The 12,245-nt window shown below is 41.0% G+C and overlaps 1 protein-coding gene across 1 annotated transcript in view; it reads right to left on the bottom strand.

Annotated features, from left to right (window-relative positions):
* The window catches only part of LOC111140176 (zinc finger protein 724-like), a gene marked incomplete at its 5' end in the record, with an annotated part of 27,588 nt that extends 16,997 nt beyond the window's left edge, over nucleotides 1-10,591 (bottom strand). The window contains 5 exon segments of the mRNA XM_022492517.1: nucleotides 8-396; nucleotides 467-697; nucleotides 1,072-2,142; nucleotides 9,876-9,971; nucleotides 10,465-10,591. Of these exon segments, the coding sequence (XP_022348225.1) occupies nucleotides 8-396; nucleotides 467-697; nucleotides 1,072-2,142; nucleotides 9,876-9,971; nucleotides 10,465-10,591 (1,914 nt within the window).
* Between the last annotated feature and the right edge of the window lie 1,654 nt (nucleotides 10,592-12,245).

The raw sequence follows: 12,245 nt of genomic DNA, 5'->3' as shown, positions 1-12,245 counted from the left end.
TAAAGGCCTTGCCACATTCTTGACATTGGTAAGGTTTCTCTCCAGTATGAATTCTGTGATGTCGAATAAGGGTGCTGCTGTCAACAAAGGCCTTGCCACATTCCTGACATTGGTAACGTTTCTCTCCACTGTGAATTCTGTGATGTCAAATAAGGGGTGACCTGTGGTTAAAGGCCTTGCCACATTCTTGACATTGGTAAGGTTTCTCTCCAATATGAATTCTCTGATGTTGAGTAAGCCTTGAGTTCCAATGAATGGCCTTCCCACATTCTTGATATTTATAGGGTTTTGCTCTAGTATGAGTTCTGTTATGTCGAGTGAGGTGTGAGTGCACGTTAAAGGCCTTGCCACATTCTTGACACTGGTAAGGTTTCTCTCCAGTATGAATTCTGTGATGTCGAATAAGGGTGCCACTGTCAATAAAGGCCTTGCCACATTCTTGACATTGGTCACTGAGTTCTGCTATGTCGACTGAGGTGTGAGTGCACGTTAAAGGCCTTGCCACATTCTTGACATTGGTAAGGTTTCTCTCCAGTATGAATGCTGTGATGTTGAGTAAGGTGTGAATTCTGCTTAAAGGCCTTGCCACATTCTTGACACTGGTAAGGTTTTTCTCCACTATGAATTCTGTGATGTTCAGTAAGTTTTGAGTGTGATTTAAAGACTTTGGCACATTCGTTACACTTGTAATTTTCCCCTACAATATGAATTTGGTGATCTCTATTAAGACTTGAATGATTGGGCGCCTGGGTGGCTCAGTGGGTTAAGCCACTGCCTTCGGCTCAGGTCATGATCCCAGGGTCCTGGGATTGAGTCCCGCGTCGGGCTCTCTGCTCAGCAGGGAGCCTGCTTCCCTCTCTCTCTCTCTCTCTCTCTCTGCCTGCCTCTCTGTCTACTTGTGATCTCTCTCTGTCAAATAAATAAATAAAATCTTTAAAAAAAAAAAAAGACTTGAATGATTGTTCAAAGGCTTGCCACATTCTTGACATTTGTAAGGTTTCTCTCCAGTATAAATTCGGTGATATCCAGGAAACATTGAGTGCAATGTAGAAGCATTGCCACATTCCTGACATTGGTAATGTTCCTCTCCAGTATAGATCTGCAAATGTCCCTTTATTGATGAACAGTCCTTAAAGGTTTGACCACCTTCTTCACATTTGTATACTATTTCTCTAGTATGCATTCGCTGATGTGGAGACAGTGTTGAGTGGCAGTCAAAGGATTTACCACATTCCTTAAAGATGTAAGTTTCCGTTCTCCTAGGAATTATGTCATTTCTTTTTAGGCTTAATGACTGACTAAACATGGTCCCTGGTTTATTAGAACTGAATGCATTTTTTCCCTCGTGAATTCTCTGATGATCACCAACACTGGAGGACTGGTTACAAGCTTTCCCACATTCATTATCTTTATGAGGATTGTCTCCCAAAAGTACACTGTTATGTATACTGAGGTTAGAGTTTGGATGAAAGCCTTCCCCACATTTATCACATTCATGATGGTTCTCTGCAAACCTAGCCCTGACACATCTGTGAACACTGGAGCCCTGGTTCAATGTTTTCTGAGATTCAGTGCATTGGGCAATTCTGTCTCCAGTGGAAATCCTCTGGTCATTCTGGAGGGTCAACTCCTCGGTGAAGTCCCTCTCGAATGGATCCCACTGAGCACTTTGTTCTTCATTTCTAAATCTCTGATGATCAGAAATACTTGACTGAAAGTTCAGGCCAATCCTATTTTCCAAATGGCTCAAATCATTATTTTCAGCTTGGACTAGGTTACTTTCCAGATGTTCCAAACAGTCTGTCCACAAATCGCTATGATTGAATATTTGATTGGAGCTTGTGCTGACAAAAACACACTGCTCTGCAGAAACAGTTGACTTAAAAAGGGAGGTTTTCCACAGTGCTTTATTTCCTTCACCATTTGGGGCAGTGAGATTTTCATTAAGGGCAATTACCTTAGTTTGGGTGTATCGTCCAGGATTTCTCTGATGCCCTTCACTCTCCCCATCATTGTCCCAGTCTGTGCGTAAGTGTAAAATCTCAACAGCACTATGTTTGTATCTGTGCATTGACACATTCTGGAAAGAACCTTCTATGCTCCACTTTAGCAGAAAACTCTGGGTGTCATGTGACGATAGAGCTGAAAGATACCAAATAAGAGTAAAACCATTGCACTTACTACATTCAGAAGAATATACTGATGACTGCTAATATAGAAGCATCAAGTCAATCAGACAATGTCAGAAAGATGGCTGAGAAGGAGTCATCAGGACTTCATTTCTCCATGGACACACAACATGGCACAGAACGTACTGAGCACAGAGTCTAATAGATAATCCTGTGGTATGGTCATGGTGTAGCACAAATCACTTTTCTTTATCTCTAACAATCAGGAAAAGGGTCACATGAGCTCAAAACTAGCAGAACGATGGATACTGAAACAGAAAACTGAACTGAACCAAATAGAGTGCAGTGAAAAATAGGAATGTATCAACCACAGGAAGAGTTGTTTGTCAGAAAAGATGAACACTGAAAGCCCAAGAAGTAAATTAAGAATAATAGAGAAAAAACTGACTAAAATGACTGGTGAAGAAGTGAAAGCAAACACAATATAACTGACTGTAGGAATCAAAGTAATTATAAGAGGCAACAATGGATAATCAATGCCCACCAAAAGACAAGTATAAATTTCAAAAAAGGTATAACCAATTTCCACTCCATCTTTCAGAAAAGTGAAAAAAATATCAACTGATCTACAACCATGAAGCTGAATGAAAGAGGAATAAAAGAAAAAATCCAACAAATAAAAATTGTGTGCCAGATTAATTCATTGGATATTCAAACAGACACTGAAGGAGAAAGGACTGCAAATCTCCTCAAACATTTCTAAGAAGTGATGATCAGGGAAACTAGCAGAACACTCTCTCTGTGGCACCAGCATTACCAGCTCATGCAAGCCAGATGAAGACACTACAAACAACAGGGTTTACAAACCACTGCCTGCGAGGAATATTCACTCAAAGCCCACAATAAATAGCAATCTGAATCAACAGCACATTTTCCCTTTTTACAAAAGATCACCAAGTGGGAAACGGTCCAGGAATTAAGGGCCCTCCAACATATAGAAAACCATAACTTGAAGACTTCATGATAACAGAATGAAGATTAAAAATGACATGATCGGGGCACCTGGGTGGCTCAGTGGGTTAAAGCCTCTGCCTTCAGCTCAATTCATGATCCCGGGGACCTGGGATCAAGCCCTACATCGGGCTCTCTGCTCAGTGGGGAGCCTGCTTCCTCCTCTCTCTCTGCCTACTTGTGATCTCTGTCACTTAAATAAATAAAATCTTTAAAAAAAAAAAGACATGATCATATTAAGTGAGACAGAATACAAATATGGGCACACTGGACAACATGTCACGTTATAAACAAAGTAGAGAAAGAAGGAAACCTGTTCAACCTAATGAATGCCACAGATGTATGAAAAGCTGCAAATTAACCTATTCAGTAGGGACAGTCTGCAAGCTTCTCCTTTATGATCAGCAGGTAATGAAGTGACCCCACCACTGCCCTTGAGTATAGTACTGGACACTCTGGTCAGAACAATTATGCAACCAAAAATAGAGTAAAGGAATCTAAACTGAAGAAGAAACAGTAAAACTCTCTTTGTTCACACATGACATGATTATAGACCCTAAAAATCGGGATGATTAAGTGTCTGCCTTGGGCTCAGGTCATGATCAGGGTCCTGGGATGGGGCCCCACATAGGGCTCTCAGTTGGGTGGGGAGCCTGCTTCCTCCTCTGTCTCTACCTGCCTCTCTGCCTACTTGTGATGTCTGTCTGTCAAATAAATGAATAAAAATGTAAAAAAAAAAAAAAAGAAATCCCTAAAAATCATCATTTTAATTTTTTTTACTGTTTTGGTCATTTTTTGTATTGTTTATTTCTGCCAGTTTTTCCATTTCCCAATTTCTTCATGTTATACAATACAAAGTTAAGAAAAATGTTGGAAAAAACAACTTAATTTCCACCAGAAGAACTAAAAAAGGAAGAAACTAGGATGAAAGTAGAGAAACAAAATAAAGAAAAATCTGAAATAAAATATAAGATTAACACTAATGGAACACAAAAAATAATGCCCATTTCAATCAATGAAATAAATAAAACTGGCAATGTGTTAACTCCATAAACCAGTACATAATAACTAATGGGGAAATTTATGAAAACACAAAACAAAACAAAACAAAACAAAAAACTAGAGAATTCCTAAAAATAGACAAGATATTAAGACTGAATTACTAAACAAGAACCAAAGAAATGGGAAATCTCCTTAGATCAATAAAAAGTGTGAAAGTTGAATTTGGAATCAATATTCTACCAGCACAGAAAAGCCCAAGACCTAGGAATTTTACTACCATTGATGGGGTCAATGAGTTACCTAAATAAATCTCGTGATGCATGATTGTTCTCCCTCTGTCTTTTGTTCAGACTCAGTATTTTTTATTTTCCCTTCCATGTGACAAAGTCATTCTTCTGCTTCCAGCATACCCTTACATCAAACCTGTTTCTATTCTCGCTTACTGCATTGTTCATCTATGTCTGATTTTTATTTTTTAAATATTTCATTTATTTATTTGACAGAGAGTTCAAGTAAGCAGATAAGCAAGCAGAGAGAGAGGGGAAGCAGGCTCCCAGCTGAGCAATGAGCCCGATGTGGTGCTCGATCCCAGGACCCTGAGATCAAGATCTCAGCAGAAATCAGGAGTCAATGGCTTCTCCAAGTGAGCCACCAAGCACCCGATTATTTTTTAATTCTTATCTCTGTGGTAAAGTTTTCACTATCCTTTTCTCAACCTTTTGAATATCCTTCTGATTGTGGACTTAAATTCTACAGTTACTATTATCTGTTTCCCTTGTATCTTTTGCCCTGGTCTAATTTTTTTTCTTTGGGATAAATTCTTTCATCTTGGCATTTGTCTAACTCTCTACCTTCCTCTGTCCATTAAAAAAGTCAGTGATGTGTCCTGCTGTATCTTTTAGACCAGTGGTCTGCAGGGGCTCTCCTTGCCTGCTACAGGCAGTGTTTGGTCCCTGGCATGAATGTGGCCAGTTTGAACTAGGTGAGCTCTGCTCCGACTGTGAAAGGAGACCTGAGGTCAACTCCACCAGGACTGCGAACCTGCAGAACCTCTGCTCAGGAGATGTGTTGTGGGCAGGGGCTGACCTTGCTGAGCTTGAGGCAAGCCTCACTGAGAAGGGCAGTCCCCTCAGATCACAGGGGGTAGGGCCTGGTCCAAACAAGGAAGACAGCCAGTGTCCTCACTGAATGCGGCTCTGCTTTATGCTACAGGACAGGAGAGGGCTCCCATGTTTTGGAAGCCACATGTCACTGAATGTTTCCTCTCAGGAATGTGCTCCTAGACTACTGAATACTCTCCCCACTGTGCACCCCAGGTGTTCTTCAGATGACTGTTTCCATGCTCAGTGCCCCCATGTTGTTTGCCAACCTTCTGTCCGGGAGCACTCCAGTGCCCTTCTGGTTCTATCCCATCCAAACCTGCTGACCATTAAACCTCCAGGCTTTAAGATGTGCTGGTTCCAAGAACTCATGAAATTCAGCCCTTCTCCCTTTCTAAGCCAATGGCTTAGGGAAACTTCCTTGGGCATTCCCCTGAGTGCTCCTCTGTCATGACACCTACTGCACAACCAGGGCTCCCTGCCCTCCACAATGCTATACTCCTTTCCTCCCTAAACCATGTCTCTGCACTATCTGCCATCTTCCATGTGGCCTCTTCTCTCCTCTTACTTGGGGAGTTTCTCCTGTCACCCTTCAGCCCAATGTCTGGGGCATTTAGGAATACCTGACAGTTACCTGGTGGTGCTCATGACAGGACACATGAGTCTAGGATCCTCCTACTCCACTGCCATTGCTTCTCCTGTGAATCCTTATTGTTTTTTAAGATTTTATTTATTTATTTGAGAGAGAGACAGTGAGAGAGAGCATGAAAGGGGAGAAGTTCAGAGGGAGCAGACTCCCCATGGACCAGGGAGCCCCATGCAGGACTCGATCCCAGGACCCTGGGATTATGACCTGAGCTGAAGGCAGTCACTTAGCCAACTGAACCACCCAGGTGCCCAATCCTTATTGTTTTAATCCTGTTGAAACTCATATGGATTTTATAAAGCTGGTACACAAACCAACACATAAAAATTAGTTTTGTTTCTACACAACAAGGAACAATTCCCAAAACAGAGACATCATACATTTAGAGCAAACCCCCTACCCCCAAAATTCTTCCAATTTAATATAATGGTAGAGGTCAAACCAGAAAGAAGAAAAGTGTAATATACTGTGAAGGAATCAAAGAATGAGTAACTAGGAAACGCATCCATGTTCCTTCACTGGAATAATTGAAAAACAATAAATCTTGAAGCAATTTACAGAAAATGCAATTTCTACCAAAACTTAAAAGGCTAGTTTATCTGATGAAAGTTTAGCTATTCTGGCTTTCTCTTTTTTTATTTTTTTAAAGATTTTTAAAAATTTATTTGACAGAGAGAGAGAGATCACAAGTAGGCAGAAAGACAGGCAGAGAGAGAGAGGGGAATCAGGCTCCCCAGAAAGCAAAGAGCCTGATGCGGGGCTCCATCCCAGGACCCTGGGACCATGCCCCGAGCTGAAGGCAGAGTCTTAATTCACTCAGCCACCCAGGTGCCCCGCTACACTGGCTTTGTTTGGACATCCATCTGCATGTATAAAATACAGTCAAAAGAAAAAAAAGAATCACACTGCAAATACTGATCCCCCTCTAGAGATCGACCTGCCCCTGAATCCTTTCAGGTCTAGTAACAAACACAGTTAACCACTGAATAACGTGCTTTTCATCAGTAACGGTCCACTTACACAGACAAGTTTATCTTGATGACTCCAGTGCACTACAGTAAATGTTTTTTCCCTATGATTGCCTTAATGTTTTATTTCCTCAAATTACTTCCTTATAAAACTATGGTATATACAGCAGACCACATACAAAGAATGGGAGGACTGATGACATGTTGTAGTTAATCCATCAAAGACCACAAATGAAAATGGACTTTTAGAACGGCATGGCAAATGCAATTCACCTTATGCAAGAGCTCACAGAACAGCAGCAGTGGGATTCCCAGCAGTCCCAACAAGAATGGGGCCGGCATAATGCACTCAAGTACTGAAAGGTCGAAAATTACCACCAAGAATACTTTACCAGGCAGAACTCTTTTCCACAGATGTAGAAATGAAGACATTCCCAAGTAAAAACCCCTCTACGTTTACCAGTAGATCTATCCAAGGAGACAAAAAGACAAAAAGAACCATTAAAGGAATGCTCTCTCAAAGAAATAAAAGGATTCTACCCAGGAACTGCAACCACACGAGGACACAGAGCTCTCTGCTGAACATAAATATGTAGACAATTACACCAACCTGCAGTGTTGTAATGAGACACCAGTCACGTTTATTTCTGCTACACAGCTTTGTTTAAAAAAAAAAAAAGTATAAAAATCATTAAAGTAGGTCATAAAGTACACAACATAAAAGAATGTGTGACTGGTAACAAAGTGGGTGCAGGGGTAGAGACAGGAGAAAGAATCTTCTATGTACCCAACACAGAGGTTGAAATGGTTTGTTTTACAACAATGTTGTTTTAAGGAATCTCTAGAGTAACCACAAGGAAAATACTCCCAGAAGACACAAAAGGCAATGAGAAAGGTACCAAGGCATATCATGGGCATTCATCTTACAATTACAGATAAAATATATCTTTCATATTTCATACCAAAACATGATACAGAAGTATAAAACATTTGAAAATTACTTGAATTCAAAACAGTCTCTCTCTCATGCACAGAGAATAAAAATTCACCCACAAATACATGGGGAAATGAATTCTATGTTGATGATAACTCACCTAGACATGGTACAACATTCACTGACCACTCACCAAGGAGACAAAAAGTAGGGGTCACACAGTATGTATGTGTGACATACAAACACAAGACAAAGACACACAAAATTTACCAGCAAAAAGCATGAAGGTCATTGTGTTTTGAGGCATACTTCGATGGTCTTGAAATATACGGAGCTGAAAAATTCTCTTTCTATAACAACATACACAGATAAAACTGAATCTACACCTAGCTAATGTTGTGGAATGAGCCAGACAGAAGCAGCACATTATTAGGAAATAACCATACCAGAATGAGACAAAACTTGACCCACGAAATTCTAAATAAAACATTGATGTGTGACAGAAAAGGAAAACTTCCATATAACCATAATTTAAAACTGTGTCCATATATCCATGAAAAACAAGCATTTGATTGGCATATCTTCATGGACTATAACATTATAAAGAATTCTCATTAAAATCAATCACAAAATGCTATAAATGAAAATTATATGAATTAAAAGACTTGAAAGAAATATACTATGTTATTAATACACTCCTCCTCCTGCACAGAATGTAACCCTGTTAATTCATTCTGTAACACAGAGGAAACAAACAACATCTTCTTTTCTCAGTAAATAAACACCATGAAAGTTGAAAAATATGCTGAGAGACACTGTATATGAAATTAATATTTGGGGTTAAATTCTGATACATTCTGAGGAATGCAGAAGAAAAAGTTCATTATTAATTTCCCAGAAATAATATTGCATTACTGAAAATATTTTCCAAACATGGGGATTTGTGGTACCTGTGGGGATCAATTAGTTAAGAAGCTTCCTTCAGTTCAGGTCATGAGCTCAGGGTTCTGGGATCCAGCCCCACACTGGACTCCCTGCTCAGCAGGGAGTTTGCTTCTCCCTCTTCTTTTGCCCTTTCCCTACTCACTTTTTCTCTCTGTTTCTCAAATAAAAATTTTAAACAAAATATATGGGAAATTTACTAACAGTCTAACTCACTTCTTAAAAAGCACATGCACATGTCATATCAGGACATTTGATGTACAAAATATTGAGCTAAATCACATATAGAACTAATCAGAAAGTGAAAATACATATGAAAAAGTCACAAGAAGTTCACAGAAGACAGAATCATGATGCAATTATTAAAAAATGAGGTAATAAATGAGACTTTATTAAAGGCTACAAGTTCAACTTCTAAATGTGCTAGTTCCCCAATAGCATTTGTTATGTAGGTATTCTAGGAAACAAAGACAGACGTTATTACACTATTTCACCACTGAGGAAACAAACTCAAAAGAGTGGAAATAACTATATGTAAAAAAAAAAAAAATAAATAAATTAAAAAAAGAAAGAAAGAATAAGAAAAAACAACATTTGAAGGGAAATAAAGCAGTACATTTTCTCATTTTAGGGCTGTGCTTTGTTAACTGATGAAGTTACTGAATCTCAGTTTTGTAGGCCTAAGATTAAAGCCTCTGTAACATTAGAAAGTATAAGCCAGAGAACATTAGAAATATGTCTCAAGTGTTCTGGGAATTTCTGCACCAAACCCCCTGACCTACTTGTCTCATGATGAAAACCAGAATTTAGAAAGACTTTAGCGTAGAGGTCCTCAGAAATAGGATGACTTCCCCAGGGTCCTCATAGAAATGGAGGGAGATTAAGGAGGACTCCCCCTCCAATTATATGACGATTATATGCTGGACCATCATTGGAGCTGAAGGAGAATCCCTAGAGAATGGAAGAGCTAGATAATGTTGGAGAGCAGATGTCCCTCTGGGAGAGAGAGAGAGACAAAAAACTGGGCATATTTCCAACTGACATTCACTCAAGGAGAGCTACTCGAACCACAGCTTAAGGTCTACCTTCCTCCTTCAGACTTGGACGTCCCCTCTGTCATCTGCTTCATTCATTCCCACTTACCTGGATGGAAGCCTCCAGTCTCCTTTCTCTTCACATCCCAGAGCTGCTTCTCTTGCTCCAAAAACATGATCAGGTCTGGCTTTGACAGAAGGAGACCTGTTTCTGAGGAAAAAGAAAAATGACTATTTCTGTTGATTCTAACTTCCCACGAGTCTTGTGTTCAGTAGAGAAGATATTGGACAATTCTAGAAAATGGTTTCCCAAAAGCTGTTGCCCAACAGTCCATTTAGAACACATTGGAGGCATTTCCAATGTTCACATCCTGACCTCTACTTATAAGTAGCAGACATGAAAATAAGAAGGGGAATTTTCAGTCTCAGATGTGAGCAGCACCATTCTATGTCACTCAATGTTGAGAACTGCCGCTCATCTTCACAAGCCATGATGTTACCTTGAGGAAGGAGAAGCTGAGGCTAAAAAGGAAACATCATGAAGATTTGTCTCTCCATCCACAAACCCCTACTTTTTTCCCTTTCTGCCTGGATCTGGAATCCAGTCATTCCAAGCGAAATCTCCCAAGAGGCAGTCTTCACAAGAAGGAACAAAACCCTGTGTGGGGCTTTGGAAACCTGGAAGGAGTCTTCCTCACCCAAGAAATGGAGATGTCCATAGTTCTCTAACATCACGTCCCTGTACAGTTGCCGCTGAGTGTGGGTCAGGCGTCCCAACTCCTCCTCGGAGAATTCTATGGCCACATCCCTGAAGGTCAGCAGTCCCTGTAACAAAAACCACAGTCACCAAGTGACCATTGACAAACTGTGCCCCTAAGATGGTCCCTAAGATGAAGAGGAAGTTAGTGTCACCAGCTAGACCCAGACCTGACCTTTTCATCTCCATGGTATGAGTGTGAAAGAAAACCTATGGGGCAGGGGGCTGCCTGGTTGAGAACTTTCACTCCTTTCACTCCCAGAAGTCAACTCTGTCAACTACACAGAGGTGACAGCCCTCCTTGTCCAGTGCAAAGTGTTGGGATGTGGGAGAGGAGCCAATGGTCAAGAAATTCTAGACATGTTTCTGATGTGAAATACTGGGGCTCTGGAGTGAATGATGAAGAAAGGATTGTTGAGATACCCATGGTACAAACACTGTGGTCCTAAAGCAAGGGGAGAGGAACGTGAGCAGTGACTGGTTCTATGCTTTCAGGTGGGGAGGGGGTGAGGGTTAGCAGGAGGCTCGAAGGAATTTGGAAGCAAGTTTCCAGGACCCTCAGGGACCCCCTGCTGGTGTTTTGATGAGGCCACTACTGTTTAGTAACACTTTAGTCAGGAGACCCTCCAGATATCTATCAGTGGGCCACAAGCTTGAAGGATGATGGCCAAGCTACATTTAGGGAATAGAGTTCAAGGAAGTTTCCAAAGCAATTTTCATCTGTTAAAGAGGAATTACAAGGTCCTGGAGGTCTACTGTCAAGCTAAGGCTGTTTTTTGCATCCAACAAAACATTAACCTTGAGGCAGTTGTGAGTTCCCTGAGGAATGTCCTAGTCTGCCTTTCTCAGGTATTTATCAAGAGACTGGGAGCTGGAGGAAATTTAATTTTATCCACACCTCTTTTGACTTTGTTCTCCTCCTCAGAAACTATAAGCAAGGGTGGAACCAGATAGTTCAGTTGGTTAAGGGTCTGCCTTCAGCTCAGGTCATGATCCCAGACTCCTGGGATGGAACCCTCAGTTGGGCTCCCCACTCAGTGGGGAATCTGCTTCTCCTTCTTTCCCTGTCCTCACTCATGTGTTCTCTCTGTCTCACAACTGAGAAAATGTGTAAAAGAAAGAATGAAGGAAAGAACGAACCTACAAGCAAGCAAAATGCAGAAGAAAGAAGTTTACACCTGAAATGCAATAGTTCCTGCATATTCTTCAGTATCCTATGTTCCTTACAAATGACAGGAGGGAAAATAGGAACATGACAGGGGAGGATCTGGCAGACAGCACAAGCCAATAAAAGAAGTTTACATCAGCTGAATAGAAACAAACGTTATCAGCGCCTAATGCACATCAAAGGACACATCATCACTGGAATTTCCATTGGACTGAAAACAGGATTTCAGAATATCAATCTGATTTTGGAAATAACAGTAGATATACCTAAACAATTGAATCACTGTAAGATTTGCAGAGGCTGCTTTTAGGCAAGGAGGCTTGAGCAAAGGAGTGGAGGAAGGGCCCCAGTGTCCCCTTGGCTGAGTCCAGACAGGCCCAGCAGGGGACCCACCTCAAAATTCCCAAGCGCCTAAGGAACCAATGGGCTTCTGACAACCGGGTACAGTGAGCAGAAAGGACCAAGTTCCTGGTTCCCCAGAACTCCTCACCTTCCTTCCCCCATAAGCAACCCCCACACACTGCCCCTTGCAGACAAGCTCTCCTGTGCCCCCC

Source organism: Enhydra lutris, unplaced genomic scaffold, assembly GCF_002288905.1.
Source record: "Enhydra lutris kenyoni isolate GAN:26980312 unplaced genomic scaffold, ASM228890v2 scaffoldscaffold221, whole genome shotgun sequence".
In the NCBI taxonomy this organism is placed as follows: domain Eukaryota; kingdom Metazoa; phylum Chordata; class Mammalia; order Carnivora; family Mustelidae; genus Enhydra; species Enhydra lutris.
The sequence above is the reverse complement of the archived record's forward strand: the minus strand, read 5'-3'. Positions and strand labels throughout refer to the sequence as shown.